Below are 22,003 nucleotides of genomic sequence, written 5' to 3'. Positions count from 1 at the left end.
CTATGTACAAGTAATTCATTTATTTACAGTTTAAGTACACAAATACAGTGGCAAATATAAATGTGAGAAAGTAAATCTCGCTGATCTGTTTGCTTACATAATTCACACGATGTAAAGCGGCTGACCGAAGAGGTCAAGGGTCAAAATCCAATATTAGAGGAGCAGCAGCAGGAAGAATGAAGTACAACCATTTCATTCTGAAAGACATGGCAGAGAAGTGTCCAGATTGAAAACAAACTTCCACTGCTGCTGTAGAAGTTCAGCTTTCCTCTCAAAGAATGCTTTCACAAAGTGTTTAAGAGGATTCACAAAGAATGCATTTCAGTGCCCGATACTGCAGTTTGTCACATTGGTGGCCGATCACTGAACCAAGAATACCAAGAACAGTGACAGCAAACATGTCGCACAAAAAGTCTTTCACATTCATCTTCCCTGCCAACAGCACGCTCTCTGCAGTCCCTCCATGTCTCTGCAGGGGCCAGCTGATGGGACACTACTACATCTAGGCATCTCAAACTCAGGTCCCTAGCAAGCCACACCCATCGACAGATGAGCAAACATTTTTACAACATTATTACAAGTAATTCACAGCTTGGAAATTATACAAATAAGAAAAAAAATGTCTCTGTACAGTGAATGGACACCTGGTAAAATATGCTAGATGATGTCCTTGCCCCGTACGTAAAGTGCACTTCCTTAGTATGGAACACTAGAAGGGGAAGCGGGCTCATTGGACCCGGAGCCTGGAGGTGAAGACAGAACATATTGCCAACTAGCGTGTGAACACACAACCTCCATCACCCAACATACCAAAGCAGATTAGTGGTACGTTCAGGGGTTCAACTAGCAGTCGAGTCCACACCTGACGCTGAAGGCTCACCCCTAAAACATGCAAAGAAGTACTTTCCTTTTATTTAATACAAATGGCTATATAGTTACTGAAGAGAGCCCCATCAGTGGTGGTGGCCATCATTAAATCAGGAAAAGTGGTCAGTGGGAATGAAAAGTATCACATCCCAACAATTACCCATATATATATATATATATATATATATATATATATATATATATATATATATATATAAAATGAAGAGCTGCTGCTTTATTTTTATACATTTTACTGCACAAAAGAGAGATTTTATTGATCAGGTATCGAAGTAACAGTGGAAATGTGGGGTCTTCGATGACAGATGCTTCTGCAGAGGAAGGAGTCTCAACTCTCGTCAGTGCGTCCGGCTGCCATGTTAGCCTCAGACACAGCACTGTCCATTCAGACTCTAGTGGTGGTGGTTTGTTTTTACGTCTCCTTAAAAAGCAGACGGAGTCTTCCCGAGGTCTGGTCAATGTTAAAGGTTCTGGGAGAGGACCAGAGTCTGAATGAGACAGCTGTTCTGAGAGCAGTCAGAAGGCAGTGAGTCAGAAGGTGCTCCCAATGGTAGCTGTAGTTAGGAATAGTAGTTAGTAAGAATATTAAGATTGCTTCTTAGTGGGAAGGGCCTGGTCCGCTAGGGTGCATTGTGGGTAGGCTCATCGAGGAGCTAGAAGATGGAGACCAGCAGTCTGTACACCGGACATCATCTGGGGGAAACACAGCACAGGAAATGGGAGGATCAGAAACTAACACACCCCTAGGGGCATTAGAGGAGCAGTGTGTAGGATCTGGAGGCTTCCAACTGAACCCCCCCCCCCCCCCACCTCTCTCAGACACACCTATTTTGAATAGGTGTGTCTGTTCTGACTACTGTAGGAACATGTCCGTGCAACAGAAGTTTCCCTGAAGAGGAACGGCTCCCTATTCAGTTCTGGGTGACTCGTCCTCCACTAACTTTTGTTTTAGGTGACGATACACTGATGGAAACATAACGCTGATATTCCATTTCCTCTAAAAGATCCCCTTAGAAGTTACACACTGCTCCTTATAGATTTACATGCATGCTTATCTGTACCGTCACACCTTCTGAATCAACATGTGGGTAGCATCTACATTCATCAACAGTCTAGATGTGTTTTAGAGTCACAAATTCACCGAAAGCATTTAATACTCACGTTCAAAACGACCCAATTTCTAAACTGGAGTAACAGCTGGTAGTAACTAGAGATTGCTGATTGGTACCTTGTAACAATATCAGATCATTTTCTGGCTACGGACAATATCAAGCAAAAATAACATCAGTTCTGTCAGGTGAAAAATGGACAGGGAAGGAATACATTTATAGCATTTCATTAAGAAACACAAATGTTATATGTGATGCAGGGAAGGAACACTAATAGGGTGGGCTTACAGTGCAGCTTACATCACGCAAAACATTTACAAACATTTATGAAATTCCAAAACTAGGAGGGTTAGGGAGTGAAATGATTAGCGGCTGAGCTCTCAAGCAGCCCCAAGATATACATGAAGTGGACTGAGCAAAGATGATTACTCCAAAAACAACTCCTTCATTCTATAAAAGTTGTTTTTCAACAGTTGAGTAATTTCTTGCATTTAAATAACTGTTTCGATGTGTTCCAGTCAGGCTTTCGTCCAAACCACAGCACTGAGACTGCTCTTGTACAGGTCTTTAATGACATCCACTTAAACACAGACAGTGGCAGAACTTCGGTGTTAGTATTATTAGTTCTCAGTGCTGCGTTTGACACTGTTGACCACAACACATTACTAGACCGACTGGAAAACTGGGTGGGACTTTCGGAAACAGTTCTAAATTGGTTTGAATCCTACTTAAAGGACAGAAACAACTTTGTTTCTATAGGTAAATACACATCTGAGTTGACAAATATGACATGTGGGGTTCCTCAAGGCTCCATCTTGGGGCCTCTTCTCTTTAACTTCTACATGCTACCACTGGCTCAGATAATGAAAAACAACTAAATAAGTTACCATTGCTATGCAGATGACACACAAATGTACGTAACAATTTCACCAGGAGACTATGCTCCAATTCAAACACTGAGTAAGTGCATTGAACAAATCAATGACTGGATGTGTCAGAACTTTCTCCAATTAAACAAAGATAAAACTGAGGTAATGGTTTTTGGAGCCAAGGCAGAATGTTTAAAAGTTAGCGCTGAGCTTCAGTCTGCAATGTTCAAACCAACAGATAAAGCCAGAAATCTAGGTGTAGTCATGGACTCTGACCTGCGTTTCAACAGTCACATTAAAACAGTTACTAAATCAGCCTACTATCACCTAAAGAATATATCTAGGATTAAAAGACTAATGTCACAGCAGGATTTGGAAACACTTGTCCATGCCTTTATCTTCAGTAGACTGGACTACTGCAATGGTGTCTTCACAGGTCTCACTAAAAAAATCTATTAGAAAGCTGCAGCTGATTCAGAACGCCGCTACTCGAGTCCTCACTAACACTAAGAAAGTGGATCACATCACTCCTGTTCTGAAGTCTTTACACTGGCTTCCTGTGTGTCAAAAAATTGATTTCAAAATATTGCTGCTGGTTTATAAAGCACTGAATGGTTTAGGCCCAAAATACATTTCTGACCTACTGCTAAATTATGAACCATCCAGATCTCTCAGGTCTTCAGGGACTGGTCAGCTTTCTGTCCCCAGAGTCAGAACTAAACATGGAGAAGCAGCGTTCAGTTATTATGCTCCAAACATCTGGAACAAACTCCCAGAAACCTGCAGGTCCGCTGCAACTCTTACTACTTTTAAATCCAGGCTGAAGACTTTTCTTTTTGTCGCTGCTTTTAATTGAACTGTTCATATCTTAAACTGCACTTTAACTTTTATCCATGTATTTTTTCTTTTAATGTTTATTTTATTAGCTTTTCTTTTTAATGACTGATTTTAAATGCCATTTTCTTAATGTCTTTCGTTTTTTGTAAAGCACTTTGAATTGCCTTGTGTTGAAAAGTGCTATATAAATACATTTGCCTTGCCTTGCCTATAAGACAAGGCTCAAAAATACAGTCACAAGAAAAATATGCAAACATATTGCTCCTATAAACACATTTTGCACATTGATAATTGCGGTGTTGCAAACCAACTGTTGCATTACTTGCCCTCTGATATTTAGACGTGTGTTAAAATTCAGGTTCATGAACTCATCTGGAAAGTACAGCGGAAATAAAAGCAGAATGTGTCATAATTGCTACACCTGAAGTTACAGTTTGTTCACTTCCTGCAGTGGAAAAGGCCTGCATGGTTATTCATCTTCTGGGTGTTATCCTGGTAGTCATGTTCAGCAAACCTCGAGGACATGTAACTGCCAAAACCTCTTTGAGACACTGTGTATACATAATCTGTTCCTTGTCTTTTTCTTTAAACACTAGGAAGCAAAAGAAACACTTTTCCTTTCAGAACATGCTCTCAGCCACAGCCAGGACAAAGCTGAACGCTGACATGCAGATAAGAAGCTTCATATCATGCAGGTGCTTGGTGGAAAGGCCAGGGGGGGGGGGGGGGGGGGGAATCTGCAGGTGAACATTGGACTGCACCAAGCAAGGCTGGAAGGCGGGGGGTTGTAGGGACACATCCCTATTGGAGGATAACAATTGCTTCACAGCAACAGTGCAAGCAACAAGCCACAGATCTGAGTAAAGGGACATTACGTCACCCATGGGGAGGGAAGAAGGGAGTCACATAGTTGGGCTGTGATGCACTGCGATGCATTTTCCAATCCAGTTCTCAGAGGACTTCCCTGCGCTGCTTGTTATGGTCAGTATCTGACTGTTCAATGATGCAGCTGTGATGTCATCGTCAGCAAAGTGGCTGTATAACTGAATAGGGCTGCCCTTAACCAAAGATGTTCCGAGTCAACCAGTAATTGTCACTTCCAGGGGTTAATCGACTGGTGGTCACACGTTCATCATATTTTGATGATTATTAAATATACATATTTTTTATTTTGGCTTCACAAAATGGCTTCATTTCAAGGTCTAAGAAAGAATGTTACAGGTATATTATTCATATATCCGTACAATTGGAAGGTGTGAAATGATCCCACAGTTAGGATTTCTTGACATTATTAACAAAAGTACATTTAAATCATGGCACAACTCCCAAATGAAGTTTGAGGGGTTTTCAGGCTGATGCAACAAAACTTGCATGACTAAGACTTTTTTAGCTGACGAACATTTGGTTGACTATTGGGGGGGCAGCCCTACAGTTTAATGACTGTTCTAGTCTCTCTCTAAGCACAGTGGTGAATAAAGCGAGACTCAGTGCAGCCAGGTGTAGAACTGGAGGTTGGAGCCATGCATCCCGGTGCTGTGCAGGACTCACCCAGTGTTGCTGCCGTCACACAAGGACGTGGCGAGCGTCTACTTGGCGTGATGCTCGTAGGGAATACTATTCTGAGGTTGGGGGGAAGGGAGAGAGAAGGCCCAATATGTCAAGTCAGAACCCACAGCCTGCACCAGCCCTAACAGCTGGAGGAACAGGACACATGTGGCTGGTGGAACAGCATCAGGACTGTTCTGGATCTGAGCACTGTTTGAAGGACTACACATCAGTCTAGTTTAAATCATGTAGACTAATGCTAATCCTATGAAGTAGCAAGATACAGACTTCCATAAAGACAACATTTATATTACCATTCAAATGTAAATCTAACTGCAGGGTTTCCCACACAGACTTTACTTGGGCGGGCCGCCCAGGTATATTAACGGCCGCCCAAGTATATTTCACGACCCATTTAGGTTTTGTTTTTTTTGGTCTGTGACCACGACGCCATCTGCGATCGATTAACTTGTGGACAATGACCCCTCGCTCTACGCCTCCTGTACCCAGTCCCGGACTGGCCATCGGGAGGACCGGGGGGTTTCCCGATGGCCTGGCCTGTTAAGTGGACTGCCTCACACAGGGTGACTGGTTGTCTACATGATGTGGCCTGTCTACATGATGTGGCCTGCCGACATGGCCACTGTCATACAGATCATAAATCAAAGCCCTTGATTGGTCTCTGTGTGTCATTCAAGCTCGGGATAACCTCAGCTCAGGTGAGGGAAAGGACTCTGAGTGTTTAGATAGTTAACTTAGTCTAAGTTCTCAGTGGGTCTCAAATGGTTTGGTCACCATTTATGTAAACACATATTTCCATTTGAGGGTATCAGTGTTTTTTCATATTGGAAATGGTATGTTATTGGTTATGGCCATGATTTTATGATTATTGAAATGTATACAGTTATGTTTCATATAGGTGTTCCCATAGATCTAGTCTCTTTATTTTCCCCTCAAAATGCACCAGATTGATGCATTTCCGCCATTGTTGTGGTTTTGCTTGTCGATTCCTAAGGAAATGCATCTCGCCGCTTTCTGTACTGTTAGACGGGGGCGGAGCGGGAAGTGTAGCACAGTGGCAGGGTTGGGAAGCAAAACTCGGTTCCGAGTAGGAACAAATAACAATTGTCCGGTACCGTGATTAATAAGAGTTGTGAGGACCGGAGGCGGAGGCCGAGCCCGGCGGACTGCAGCTCTCTCTCTCTATGCTCCGTATCAGCTGATCGCTGCACGGTGCTGCAGCTCAGCGTCTCTCTCTCTCTCTCTCTTTCTACACACAGCGCATCCGCTGCCCGTTTAACAGCCGTATCTTTGTCAAACTTTCTTATGTTCTTTCTCTAACACGTAATGAAGGTTATTAAGCGTTTTAGCTCCTGTGTTGTTAATATTGACCGCCATTTCCTTTATGAAGTGAAGCAGCCTCCCTGTCTGTGTCCTCGCGCTGTCCTCACATCCCCGGACCCCCAGACTCGGTGGAGCAGAGGGATGTCAGTATTGTTTATGAAGCAGGGTATAGAAAGTACATTATTGAAATTAAAATACTATTTATTTACTTTTACAAACAGTGAGTAGCTGGGCAGCTGCAGCATGTGTATTGGAGGACACACAGGCTGTGTGTTTGGACCAGAGTTCCCGTTAGCCGGTAATTACCGGACTATGACCGGCAAAATATGCTGAAGACCGGCAAATCTAAATCTCTCCGGTCAAAGCATCCGGTCAAAAATAATTTCCGTTTAGCGCAACACCGCATCAGTTGCGCAACTTCCGCCACTTATGTGACAGACAAGAATAGTCAATTCTAATGTCTAACACTTAATGTGGAGAAAGAGATGTCCTGGATTGGTTGATTGTGCATTGATCTGTTGGTAATGCCTCGGGGTTCCGGTGGGCATGTAAACAAATGCATAATGCTGCGCTATACTTTGTGGCCTCACCCGGTTGCATAGCGACGCTTATTGTTTAGGTGTCTTTTAATAAGCAGGTAGTCATATCATTAGCTAGAACTAGCTGGATCTGATCGATATGGACATAAACGCGAGTGAAGTCTAATCTGACGAGAGAGAGAGATCAGCTGCTGCTGACGAGTGGACACGCAGCTCTGCATGATCACATGCAGTGGTGAACGGAACAAAACACACACTTCAGGTTAGAATATCACACGTAGCTATTTTAATTACGTCTCAAACTACCTAAACTAGTTATAGATATGTTTAGTTTTACTGTCGGGTCACTCATTACTGATCCGCGAGCTGCATGATACTGACGATGGGCTGTCAGGAGAGGGAGAGGGCGCTCCGTTTATTATTCCTGTGTTATTGTAAATTACTGTACCCTTTTAAATAGTTAATCTACTATAATTAGCTTGTTTAATATCGAATCATATCAATTTGTTTTAAAGCTCAATAAATAACAAAGAAGACCGTTGTCTCAAATTTTGTCCGGAAGATTTAAACTTTAACGGACATGTTGACCGCCGAAAAAATATTCTAACGGGAACTCTGGTTTGGACTCTGTCTCACCGGCAGGTTGTATTGTAACATCAGAGAAGACTGGGCCAATTGTACATTCTCAAACTGCACCACTTAGAACTAACAAAACAATTATTTGTATATAACTGTATTCAATAACCGTAACAAAATGAAACAGTATGAAGTGATTTGTAAATAGGAATACAGATTTGACTTAATGTTTTCATATTTTTCTCCCAGTTTGTCATGGGACTTATTTTTACCCTCTCAAAGAACCAGAATCGAGACCCGAAAAGAACCGGAATCGAAAAACATAACCGGAATCGTTCAAAAGCAAACGATAACCAACCCTATGTGTGATGCAGTGAAATTGTACCGTAAAAACCGAGGGAAAATGTAAAATACGATGCCGATCGATTTTTCTGGACAAGTGAAAAATGCATTCGGACAAGTAAATTGACAAACTCACTCGTCCATGGACAAGTACTTTCTAAAAACTTTTTCTTACACTGATTAAGTGCCCTTCCAAGCCAATAAGCGTGGACGGGCAACCAGCTGCTCTTACTGACCACGTGCAACGATGTTTTGTGTATATAATGGAATAGTCTACGTTAAATGTAAACATTTCAACTTCTCAAATTAAAACAGACATTTAATTATCTCGTAAGGTCTTAAACCTGTTAACCCCAGAGCCTGTTTTTCAGGTCTCAGGTTCGAAAATAACATTCCCAGAACAAATTACTATAACTTAACTTCTAAAAGGGGTAAATTGATAATCTTTTTAGAAAAGTCAGAATCAATATAGATTTTTTTAAATTTTAAAAGTAAATTCAGATTGAACATAGTACAATTTTTTTAATTATTGTGTTCGTCCAAAAAGAAATGGTTTTATAGTGAAAACCACCCTTGAATGATGGGATAGTACACTAAAAGCTTTAGGAATCCAAACTATAACATAATAAGTACCCTGTATCAAGATTGATGCAAAACATTTGACATTTAACCTTTTTAGAGAGATTTAGAAGAAAAAAAACATTTCTGTGGTCATTTGGGTGCATTTTCCATATCTCTGGCCCCCCTCGTCGATTTTGATGATTGACACCTCTTTTTAACCGTTAGAGCCAATAGAATCGAGGGGGAGTTCTGAGAATCCATCTAAACATTACCCATTGGTGAATGAGTGATGCGCAGCCAGAATGCCTTCCGGAACCGGAAGCTGCGATACACTCTGGTGGCTATCATTAGCAGCTAATATGAAATCTCAGTTTCTGACATAAAAATGGAATGATGGATTATCAGTAAACATTTCAAAGTGACACAGACACATTGGATTAACCTTCAGCAGCGTTTTTATCGTTTTAATGCCATTGAACACAACTTCTGATCAGAACAACAGCTAAGGTGAGACGATCTCCCGTTTTTGCTCCGTAAAGCTACGTGTTGTGATGTCTGTGTTTGCTTCCCCTGTCGCGAGCTCTGATCGCTCAGTGATGATACTAATACCTATAGAATCTGTGGAATCTCAGCTTTAATCTGATATATTGTATGTGCAGTTACGATAAGTAATAAGGGTATGTTTACCTTGAGTTCTGTGCCAAGTGCCAAGGGCTCATTTAGCCGCTTCTTGTGAGACTTGTGTTTTGTTTCAGTAAAAGCGGTTTGTATCGTCAGTTAGCTGAGTTTCTTCCCGTTGAATGGGTATGACACATTAATAGGCTTTTAAATATCAAGAAGCCCTGAGACACAGTTTCGTGAAAAAACACCCCGCAGGCCCCGGATTAGGGGCCTCTCGGGTTTAACAGGTTAAACAACCTATAGATTACATTGTATTTAGCGTAAAATACACATGTTTCTAGTCTAGAAAACAGTTAAGTTAACAGAGTTAAGTGGCTGGATTGGAATTGGGCCAATAAGAAGAGAGCGGGTGCGTCTTCAGGGGTGAGTTTTACCTGTGAAGTGGACATGCGGGAGGTGTCCTGCCGTCCTGTCAGATCTGAGGAGGACACGTTGACAGGAGCTCCGCGGTGCAGGCGCATGCTGACCTTTCTCTCACGCTCCATCCCGGACACTTGTCGAGGGGACGTGTTCGCTGGAGACCAGAGATCAAACATGAGGAGGGAATGCATGTGGCGATCATAATAAACACTATTTGATCTATTTATTCTGATACTTCCATCATTAAACAACATTCCTACCTATAACTATCCACACTTTTTACTGCTGGTACATTATGGTATACCACTGAAGTCTATACTTTAACATTACAATCCTAACTGCACTGCACTGATGGTTTTACCAGTATTTGCATGAGGAACTGACCTGTGTGTGAGGTGGGAGTTAGCGGGGTGGCTGGGGCTCCCTCTACGGCTGCTCGGGGCCGCCCAGATGCAGCAGGGACTGCTCTGGCCCCCGGGGTTCTGCCGTGCCTCAGCCTGTCCTCCCGGTCCCGCCGCTCCCTCTCTGCTTCCTCTGCTGCACGGTTGGCTCCCTGTGTGAAACAAAAAAGAAACAAAAACCACTTCCTTCTTTATGGGACAGGTTTGGACCTAGTTGCAGTTCTCGAGAAGCCTTTAAGTGTAAGAGCTCGAGAATGAAAAGTAGGCATGGTAGAAATACACGTGAGTCACTGACCGCACATTGAGTGGTAAAACAAATTAATAACATGATGTCATTTCCTGTCAGCATTCTTCTCATATAGGCGAAATTACTTCAAACTAAAATCAGTTTTCCCTTTTATTTATCAGATATAAAATACCAAGATGTCAACACTCTCCAACAAATCAAGACAGGTATCTACAAACATTTGATTTTTAATTATAGCTTATATTATACAGTTGAGAATATAATTAGTACTCACAAACTTGAGCATGTTCCAGTCAAACACATAGTCGTAGGAGAAGCCCTGTCTGTGGAACAGGTTCCTGAAGAGCTGCCGGAGGTACGAGTAGTCCGGCTTGTCATCGAAGCGCAGGGAGCGACAGAAGTTCAGGTAGGTTGCAAACTCAGCTGTGGTAGAGAACAAGAAAACATCTCTTAGCTGATGGGATGACCGAGTGACTATGATTGGTCAAAATCATTTTTGAAATATCTTAATACTTTTATCAAAAGCAAAAACCAATTAAATGCCATGTCCCTTTTATTCGTTGCTTCACATTTTTGACAAATCAAAGCAGGTCTTAATTCCATTTTTTTTTTAATATGTTTAAAACATTTCTTGGGTGTTTAACATTTCTTAAACACCACTGGCAGTGCAGGAGCAAGTTCTAAGCTGTGTAGATCATGCACTTAAAATGCATGTTTAAACTTGTGTCAATATGGACATGCTACACGAAACAAAGGTGGTAACTCCCTTCTTTTGAAGCTGCCATAAAGTCTAAATATGTGGTAATCCTTAACTTATCATATTCCCAGTCCTTAAGGGGCCACTGTCAAAATGTTTTGTTCATACAAAATGAATGAAAGTCACGAATGTAAAGTCTATTGCTCAATGTCTTCCACACTTGTACAATATGTTCTCTTCTTCCTGCATTGTACACTGTATTGTAATACGTTGCTAGTCACTAAATGAATGTGAACCAGGTTGTCTCTGCCAAGTTTCCACCTCTTTTTATGTTTGCCAAATAGTTGTGTTGCTGACAGGCAGGTGGCCTTTAAAAGATGTTGTGTCAGTATGACAAGTGCCTTATAATGAGCATTAACTGTTACTGAGAATGAACGCTTAACTTACCGTATACAAGTAAAATCCTACTGTTTAAATGAACATTACCAGTGTTTCCCCATCTTTGCTGAGCAAGAGTATTTTGTTAAATGCCTATTACAAATCTAAGCCTGTTGAGTACAGGGATTGAAGCATTACAACGACTTATTAATTTGTGTTTTAGTGTATTTTTTGGATAATTTATAATGAAGGAAACCTAAAACAAGTAGATACTCACAGGGGTATCCCTTGCAAAGAACCTCAATGGGGGTGGACATTTTCTTCTCACTGATCCGCTCATACTTCTGCCTCTTGGTAGCAGCCTTGAGGCCTTGCCAGGGCAATGAGCCGAGGTTAAAATACATGAGAACATAGCCCAGTGACTCCAGGTCATCACGCCTCGACTGTTCTGTAGAGGGGAGCAACAGACAAAGAGAAGGGTCAATACTGCACTGTAACTTTCAATTCACTGCCTAAGAAATACAACAATGTGCTTAAAGCCTATTCTGAGTGTTTTGTGTGTTATTTACCAATCCCCAGATGTGTGTTGATTGAGGCGTAGCGGGCGGTGCCGGTCAGGTTCTTGTTCTCTCGGTAGGGGATGTGCTGGTGTGTTCTGGCATCGCGATACTTTTTAGCCAGGCCAAAGTCGATGATGTAGACCAGGTTGCCCTTTTTGCCCAGACCCATCAGGAAGTTATCGGGCTTCACATCTCTGTGGATGAAGTTCTTGGAGTGAATGTACTCAATACGACTGATCTGTAAGGGAGGAAAGAGAAAAATAAGCTCACAACACCATCATGTGAGGATATTTGGCAAACTCAATCCCACAGTTCAAGCGTCTGAAAGATCCTTCTGTACACTAGCTAGGTCATATTTTGTGGGAGGACAATGGGCAGATGACTGACTGATCTTGATAAACATGATGTGAAGCATACCATTGGCCTTTCAAATGGTATTCAATTATTTTTGTCTGTGGACCATTAACACAGGGTTGGCTATGTTATCCCCTCCTTTCCACATGTGTGTGTGAATGAGAGGCCATTACATTGCAAACATTGAGGTATAAAAGCACTATGTAAGTGCAGTCATTATTTATTAGATAACAATAACAACAAAAATGTATATCTCGTTGCTGCAAAGATCTATCAGCAATCTTTTTCCTGAAATATATCCAAGGAATCACCTTCTTTAGGATAAACTCAATACTAGAAAAAGGCTTCCATCTCTTCTGATTAATCGAAATGGAAAAAAATGATATACCAGAAAAATATCTGATATTCTAGTAGCAAGTGCCCGTATGTCTCAATGACGGGACCAAATAAACACTGAAGCCCGGTCTGCTCTCATCTTCAGATGCCCTGGATGAGTGGTGGAAAGTGTGATGCAATCTGAAAGGAGGCTTTGCATCATAAGGTGTGTGTGTGTGTGTGTGTGTGTGTGTGTGTGTGTGTGTGTGTGTGTGTGTGTGTGTGTGTGTGTGTGTGTGTGTGTGTGTGTGTGTGTGTGTGTGTGTGTGTGTGTGTGTGTGTGTGTGTGTGTGTGTGTGTGTGTGTGTGTGTGTGTGTGTGTGTGTGTGTGTGTGTGTGTGTGTGTGTGTGTGTGTGTGTGTGTGTGTGTGTGTGTGTGTGTGTGTGTGTGTGTGTGTGAGAGAAAATCGTAGGCGGTCTCACCATCTGATCAGCGAGCAGCAGGACTGTCTTCAGGCTGAACTTGCGAGAGCAGAAGTTGAAGAGATCCTCCAGACTGGGCCCCAGCAGCTCCATCACCATCACGTTGTAGTCTCCTTCTGCTCCACACCACTTTATAGTTGGAATACCCACTGCAAAAACATAGAAGCAAACACAATTACAATGGGAAGAACACACAAATCTCAGGAGAACACCTCATGGTGATGTATTTCACCAAGCTGAAGGCAAAATAGAGAACAAACAATGAAGAAGATAGCAGGAAAACAAAGTAGATCAAAGTAATGAGGACGGTGAGGTGGGGCTGATGACATGGAAAGATGGAAACTGAACTCACCTCCTCCTTGCATCATCTTGTAGATCTTGCTCTCGATGTGGAGCTGGGGGTGTTTGGTCTTCACACATTCCAACTTAATGGCCACCTCTTCACCCACTGAAATGTCTGTGCCTGAAAAAGGACAAATGGATTCTCAGTTTACTCGTCTGTAGCCACAATGTTGCATATATAGTTGTGGACACATGCAGCAACTGTCCCTGTAACTCCTCACCACATGTATTAGTTAAGCTGCAATGTTGTGCACAACCTCTCAATGTGAAATGTCCAAGTGTGCAAGTTGTTTCACAGAAGGAGATTTCTCTAGGACAGGTGTATGGTGCAATTTGTACGACCATCTTAGACAGTTTGCACATCCATTCCGACTGTTTACAAAAGGTGACTGAACCATAAGGTTAAACAGCTGAATAAAGAAAACATTATGGACCTCTTTAAAGGTCTCTTTAAGGCGAGCCACCCCAGGTGAATAGGGTATTTTTTTTTAACTTAAAGGTATCAGCTAGAAATTTCTCCAGTTAATTACTTACAATAAGGCAATTGTTTTTTGTATTACAAGTTTTCTGAAATAGCATGTTTAAATATGCAAACTATCCATTATCTCATTAAATATGCACATATTTTAACACATTTCAGGAATCGAAATCTGAACTTTGGATCAAGCCAGGTTCAAAGCCTTTTACAGAAGGGATATTGGATATCTCTTTTTATCACTCCATAAATCAGAAAATACTGTCAATAGCCCTAAAATATCAATTTTCGCCATATTTTTAGGTATACAATGTTGTATAATTCAGGCTATGAATGATATATGAACAAACCCTTCTGTAAAAGCCTTCATAATATTCAGGCATGAAAACGGGTCAGGGGTGAAAAAGGTGAGAAGCATATTATCTCTCTAGGGGGGTCCGGAGGCATGCTCCCCCGGAAGAACATTTTGAATATTCCATATTTTAAAGCATCAATCTGATGCATTTTGAGATGCATTTTTTTGCCAACCTGGGGAGAGCTGGAGAAACTTAACTTCAGCCATGAGTCAAAAATATTATGGCCTCCTTACTAAGGATTATCAGGGATGCAAACTCATCAGGATGGAAAAGGTGACAAGGACCCGAGCCCCCCGACCCCACGGAATATCGGCTTTAAAATGAGGAATAACAGAGGATTTTAGCAGTCAAAACAACTAAAGCAGCAGTGTTATTAATAACAGAAACGCTAAAGAGTCACATCTAATAGAAATATATAAAAGCATTTATTTTAATTGTGTAGCAGTCAGTTTATAATGTTGGCAGCACTGTTGAGCATTTTGAGAATCTATTGTCATGCCTCTGTGCAAGGCTTAGTCTTTCTATCTTTATGGCATCTGGTGTAAAGTAACTAAATTCATAAACTCAAGTACTATACTTGGGTACAATTTTGAGATACTTGTACTTTATTTAAGTATTTCAATGTTTTGCTACTTTGTTCTTCTTCTCCTCTACAGTTCAGAGGTAAATGGTGTACTTTGACTCCACTACATGTATTAATACCTTTAGTTACTTTACAGATGTGGATGAATGATGTGAAATCTAATCAAGTGTTGAATCAGACTTTAGTTCCACCTGGAGTAAATCCACAAGCTACCCTGCAGTATACAAAGTCATTCAAACTAGCTGCACCTTTACCAGCTTTGAGAACACTTTCATGATCAATCATTATAAAACATATCATATATATTATTCTGAAATGGACCAATCTGCACAACGACTACTTTTACTGTCGCTACTTTCACTATATTTTGAGGAGAATACTTTTCTACTTTTACTTGAGGAACATTTTGAATGCAGTACTTTTACTAACAGAGTATTCCTTCCTACACTCTGCTACTTCTACTTTTACTCAAGTACAAGACCTGAGTATTTCTGCTTTTAATCAAGTACAAGATCTGAGTACTTCTACTTTTACTCAAGTACAAGATCTGAGTACTTCTACTTTTACTCTAGTACAAGATCTATACTTATACCACCTCCGTTTATAGCCTATGAAAAAAAAACTATTAGAAAACGAAGGCTGAAGTTAACGTTAGCAGATAGTGACAATATATGCTAGCTAGCTAGCTCAACGATAATATTGCGACAGAAAAACTTTTCAGTGCACATCACGCTCTGCGCTCCAACAGGGAGCTCTGCTCTGAACACCTGAACAGCCCGTTCTAACAGCTGTTCACCAGCAGTCCAGTCTGTACCACAGTGACTCCGGACCGCACAGTTAATATTAACGAACGCACCAGTAGGTAATGTGGCTGCTGAAGCTAGACCATCATCGAGGAGCAGCAGAGCCGACAGGCAGGAAGACTCGAGCACACAGCTCGCGCTGCATTATAATATATAAAAAAAGAACACCATGCGTGTCATGATGGCACATAACAGCTCGCGACCGCAGATTACTCCGGGTCCCAGACCCCCCCATACCCCAAAAATATTTGTATTGCAGATCTACATGAATCACACAAACGACCTATTTTGGATTCAAAACGGCGAATTTCCCCCGAAAGGTGAGTGATTTTCATGCCTGAATATTGATAGGAATATAACTGGAAGGTTTGGTGTATGTACGTGCTCAGAGTAGGAGAAAAAACTCATTTTGAGAAAACGACCTTTAAAGATTGCAGTGGGGCGCTAGCTAAACCCTCCTGTTCTTTGGATGACAGCTTGCGCCTCGACGCACTCCGTGAAGGTATTTCATGTTCGGGGTCATTTGTTTTTTGTATAACCTTGCTTCGTGCAAGTGACAATTGTTGTCGTCTTCTCTGTGAACGTTTTTTTTTCCATTTTGAGATTTCAATTTCTAGCGGAAAGCTAATCAGGAAGTGTTTTAGCATACCACGTGACGCATCTGAACGAATCACGTTGTCAGAAATTGACACCAGCCAATGAGATTTTGTTTCTTGGTTTAAGACCCCTTTGTGCTTTCACGATTGGTTGCTGATACAAAGGAAATGACCATATTTGGATCCGATGAGATTGTGCAGGAGAGACGGAGCTTTCCAACGATATCTCTGATGACATGGTGCACACAGCTGTCGCGGTACTTTATGTTACTAGAATGCTAACTTTTGGTGAATTTAGGAGAAATCTACAGACGCAAAGAGACAAACTATAGTAAAATAAACACTTAAATGTGTATTTTGTACGTTTTCCTTCCAAAAGCCTGAAAGAAAACATGTTATAGAATCAAAATAGCACAACATCTCAAAATTGACCAGTACTTGAAAAACGATGTTTTTGCCTGCCGTGTCTCGCCTTAAATAAAGATGATGATGATGATGATGATGATGATGATGATGATGATGATGATGATGATGATGATGATGATGATGATGATGATGATGATGATGATGATGATGATGATGATGATGATGATGATGATGATGATGATGATGATGATGATGATGATGATGATGATGATGATGATGATGATGATGATGATGATGATGATGATGATGATGATTATTATGTTGTGTGAATAACAACGGCTGGGTTCATGTAATTGACCAAACACCAAGTTCTTGTTTCAGCTACAGTACAGTCAGTGAATAAGTCCTGTGTAAATACAGGTTTAGATCAAGAATAGAATCATGTCAACATCTAGAAACCACATTACTGGCTCTGTGAAAAGACATAAGTCCACTCCTTCAACATCTGCTTTCGACATGACAACATCAAAGTCAAGTTTTAATTAGGTAGAGAAGTTTTCTAAGCCTGCAAATCTAAAGCTATTTTTGACTGAGAGATAAATGACTTCAACTGGAAAGACCAGTGCTCCCAGTGTGTATTTAATCACAAACACACACATGACTACTGAGCAGTAAATACACATCAAATGAGTAATGCAAACTGAAAGAAGCCGCCTAGGAGAACTGAAATAGGGCAGTAGTTTGGGCTGTGGAAGGTACACTAGTTTCTGTTAATCATGCTTTAATAGCAAAGAAGCCTTTATTGTCACTATGTGTTAGGGCTGCTCGATGATGGCAAAAATCATAATCTCGATTATTTGGGTCAATATATCACGATTATTAAAAACGATTATCCATTTACTTTAAAAACATCCAATTATTGAAAAAAAAAATTGTGAACAGTATGTTTTTAACAGTTGATTACCCTGAACGTTAAGTATAATTCAACTGAAAAACCAATACGAAAAATATTCAAAAAAAATAATTGTTTTATTTAGATTATGTTGTTTTCATAATCGTTGCAAGCCAAAATCGTAATTGCGATTAATTGAGCAGCCCTACTATGTATAAAATACAATGAAATTAAAATATGCCCATACAATAGTTGCTTAAAAAAAAAACACATTCGCAAACCATTTTTACAAAAATAAATAAAAGACAAAAACAAGAAGAAACAGTCCCACAGTCATGCTCTGGAGTCATATAATTTTCACAGACAGAGGATTCTTTAACAGAACGCACACTCATCTTATCATGTAGCTTGTTATACAACAGTCATATGTTTTTTAGAGATGCACGATAATTATCGGCCCCATAATTATCGGTCCAGTATTAGGAATTATGACGTCATCCCGATAAACCCGATACCAGTATTAATAGCCCCGATAATATACAATATATTTTTTGGGTAAAAAAAAGAAAAAATACTGCGGTGTGGGTGGATTGGGATGAGGGGCGCTTGTTTTTCACTCGGCTCCTCCCGTTTTGCCAGTACTGTGGTGTTAGCGCTCCCTAATACTTCGAACCTGATCAGTCACCTGATAGCACGTTGGAGCTATGTGCAACTCAAGGCATATGCTCGAACCGGAGCTGCCTGGACGCTGCAATCATGTTCATGTATCCGTGCTGAGTGTGCTGACTTTTCGTACACTGTCCCACTGTCTGGTTTCCTGCATAAAGTCAAGTGCTCGGCGCAGTTGTGGCGAAATGTCGCTCCTCTGTTTTTATTTAAACAGCTCCTTATATCCGTTAGCGCAGCTAGCTAGCACCAGATGCTAACAACAACAATGCACGTAAGGTCTCTCTCTCGGGCCACACATACACACACCCTCCCGGTCCTCCAGATGGCCAGTCAGTGCCTGCCGGTGAGCGTGGAAGTGTGGTCTACCACAAGCGGGTGGCAGGAGCGGGGCTGTCAGCATCAACTTGTAGATGGTATTTTAAACTCGATGCGCTCTGAAACTACGGGGCGGCCGAGGAAAAAAAATACACATGCGTTAAAATAATTAGTGGCGTACATTTTTTTTTATTATCGGGTATCGGTCTTGAGAAGCAGGAAGTTATCGGTATCGGTTTCAAAAAACCAATATCGTGCATCCCTAATATAAAGTATATAAATATAGTTTTTTTTTTCAAAATACCAAAAAGATCCTGCATTTTAGCCATGCCTCATTTCGCTCTATTTGCTCTTTCCAGCGCTGTTTTTGCAGGGGGCTGATTCTGTGAGCTGCAGCTGACCACGCCCCCCTGCAGGAGAGGGGAGCGTGCTTTGAGATCAGCTGCTGGGCTGTCAGAAGAGGGGGAGAAAAAGAGATCTCTGTCCACCCTTACATATGATTATATAGAGAGAGAGTCATTTGTTTTAAAGCAGGAGGCGCAAACGATTGCCTCGGGGAGGGAGAAAAAGAGCCACAGCAGAGAATAAACAGAAGGGCAACCATGGTAACCATGCAAGGGAAGTATTCTTCGCTGCTTTTGTGGCAGACTACAGCGCCACGTACAGGCCTGGCATATGTACTACAGCGTCTCCAGCGCTTTCGAGCGGCAATGGCCGGCCGTGGCACAACCTCTCATTCTCCTGATAGGTGGAGAATTGACCACTAAGCAGAGCACCACTTTTGTGACGTTGAAAATAATTCAAATCTGGGTCAGTCAGACGGTTGTATTTGCTGACACTTGGTGAGTTCCCTGACACACCGGGGACACATATTCATGTATAAAAGACGTACAAGAGTGCATTTTGCACGATAGGTCCCCTTTAAATTCTGCTGTGATAAAACGCCATCTTGTTTAAACCACGTCAAGGATTATTTCTGAAATAGTATGGAGCTCAAAATGCTTTTTCTCTTGTAGGTTTATCGCAAGGTGAGTTCTGCTTTTTAAAACACATGTGCTCTACAGTACAGGTTAGCTCTGAGTGTTAGCGAGGCTTGCTAATGTAAACAAAGACGAGATTACATCCAAAACACGTCAGGCATTGTTTCTGATAGCAACTTTCTGTGGGTCTGCTGCCGATTTGACGTCAGTTCGGATGGAATCTGTATCCGCTCGTTGTACACCCGTTTTTAAAAGATTTGGGTACGGAGGAAAAGAGAAAGGGTTTTATTTTCTGACGCTGCGTGACTTCCCCCATGCACCGGGGACACATGTATGTATAAAAGACATCACAAAGTGCATTTTGCATGATAGGTCCCCTTTAGGCTACGACTTCATTTAGAAGACTGCCTATGCCTCTTGCTAAACTGACAACTTCCCTGCTATGACATTAGTGAATAACTAAATTAAAGTCTGTTTCCTGTCCAATGTGCTTAACAAGTAACTGTATGTCAATCTACGGATACCGAAATACTAAGGGGGAAAAAACGATGACATTGAGATTTGAAATGCTAGGTGGATTGTGCCTTCGGCTTGGCTTCAACTTTGAAGCATTTCATTTAGCTATACACTGTACGACTATGAACTTGGTGAAGACTGTAAACTGGATGGTATCGTTTGTTAATTGACCTTTGGCTTCAATTAAAGTGTCAATAAGGGTTACCCGTCGTCTGGAAAAACACAACAGTGAAGCCAATAGGAAACAGTGGTAGAAGAAGTATTTAGATGCTTTACTTGAGTAAAAGTACCAATACATTATTGTCAACATACTTCATTACTAGTAAAAGTCCAAAGTACAAAAGGATTATCAGCAACATTTAATGTGTTATCTTATCATGAGTTATTGTGCAGTAAAATTGTCTTTATATTCATATATATGTGACATTTCTAGATACATTTGCTGCGTCAAGTAGAATTGTACTGTTGTAAACAAACACATATTGTAAAATATATATATATATATGTAAATATATTGTGACTGAAAGAGTTAGTCCACTAGTTTAATTTTTAGAGATGCATTTTGTTAGAAGTAGCTAAAGCTGTTACTAATAATGTAGTGGAGTACAGTTACACTATGTCCCTTTTAAATCGAGTGGAGTAGAAGTATAAAGTAGCACTAAATATAAATACTCAAGAAAAAGTACCTCAATGTAAATACTCAAGTAAAGTACAAGTACCTCAAAATTGAATTTAAGTACAGTACTTGGGTAAATGTACTTAGTTACTTCCCACCTCTGCAAGCAAACAACTGCATTAAGACTAAATCTACTTATACTGAGCCCTGTTCTTAAGAATAACATTACATACTGTCGATTAACCGATGTATGTTCATTAGGATGAATCCAAACCAGCAGCAATTTGACGTTTTCACAGGTATAATCGGAGATAATGTCATAAAAACAAGCTAGCTGCCTTACCTGCATCTTCTATAATGCCTGCAATGCCACAAATCTGTCAATCTAGTTCAACTCACATCTCATCCTTTTCAGTATTTCAGTGGACAAAATAACGTTACAGTAGCTAATTTACTAAGTTACGTATACATAACAACAAATGTTAGCTTACAGAGGCTATTACAAACGTGATTTGAACCCAATACAACTCTGTAATGATAAAAATGTTGCTTAAAAACCAACATGTCTAACCACATTTGGTTGGTGAAAGTACTGTCAAAATGAAAATAACATGTTTTACTCACCTAAATAGATGTCCCCGAAAGATCCACTTCCGATCTTCCTGCCCAGTCTGTATCGGTTCCCTACTCTCAGCTCCATCTCGCTGATAGCTAAGGCTGTTGCTTCGTTTGTACTTCGGGAGTTTATCGTTGCGTATCCTTAACGTTTAGCTTTTAACCTTTTGTTTACGTTACCACGGCAGATAACACCTTCACTAACCGATATACAACCCCCTTAATTCACATTCCCCCGCCCCCCAGAATCCCAGCTCCTTCCGTAACAATACAAATGTCACCATCCCTTTTTTACCTTTCTGAGGAACGGACACCTAAAATATCGACAGCGTTCGATAGTGTGAAAATCGTAGTTTATGTTCTCCGTATTTTCGGGGTCATTATTGCCCAGAAACAGAAGGATGGAGACGGATTTTGCTGATGGACTTAACCCCTAATATCGTAAGCAGCTTCACTCCGCTGTCGGTTATTTTCCTCCGCCGTGAAAGCTGTCATTTGCAGCTGACGTCACTTCCCCTAGCAACTACAGGCAAATCCAGGAAAAACACCGAAACTGTTTGTTTAATGGTATACAAAAAATCTGAAATGTTATTAACAAGCAATTATATCATTCATATTTAATAACTATATATTTGTATAATAAATTGCATAGTAATTAATAGGTCATTAACATAGGTAATTAACATATACTGTATATATAATTAATCCATACAAATCATAATCAAATTACTTAATTTATCCGGGGGTAACTTTGGTTTTGTGACATTTGGTCCATTTTAGAATGAAACAAAGAAAA

At 40.8% G+C, this 22,003-nt stretch overlaps 1 protein-coding gene across 2 annotated transcripts; it reads right to left on the bottom strand.

Moving 5' to 3' along the window:
* On the bottom strand, positions 1-21,708 carry csnk1db (casein kinase 1, delta b). 2 transcript variants are annotated; one of them, XM_034107174.1, is made up of 10 exons: positions 21,217-21,708; positions 13,436-13,546; positions 13,084-13,232; positions 11,941-12,169; positions 11,649-11,819; positions 10,571-10,719; positions 10,033-10,201; positions 9,663-9,802; positions 5,249-5,319; positions 1-1,578 (listed from the first exon to the last, which is right to left on the bottom strand). In XM_034107174.1, the coding sequence occupies exons 1-9, from the start codon at positions 21,290-21,292 to the stop codon at positions 5,287-5,289; spliced, it is 1,227 nt and encodes a 408-aa protein (XP_033963065.1). In that variant the 5' UTR covers positions 21,293-21,708; the 3' UTR covers positions 1-1,578; positions 5,249-5,286. The 2 variants fall into 2 exon arrangements, with proteins under 2 accessions (XP_033963065.1, XP_033963064.1); XM_034107173.2 differs by lacking the exon at positions 5,249-5,319.
* Between the last annotated feature and the right edge of the window lie 295 nt (positions 21,709-22,003).

The sequence above is a fragment of the Pseudochaenichthys georgianus genome, chromosome 19 (assembly GCF_902827115.2).
Source record: "Pseudochaenichthys georgianus chromosome 19, fPseGeo1.2, whole genome shotgun sequence".
Lineage (NCBI taxonomy): Eukaryota > Metazoa > Chordata > Actinopteri > Perciformes > Channichthyidae > Pseudochaenichthys > Pseudochaenichthys georgianus.
This window is presented reverse-complemented; position numbering and strand designations above follow the sequence as displayed.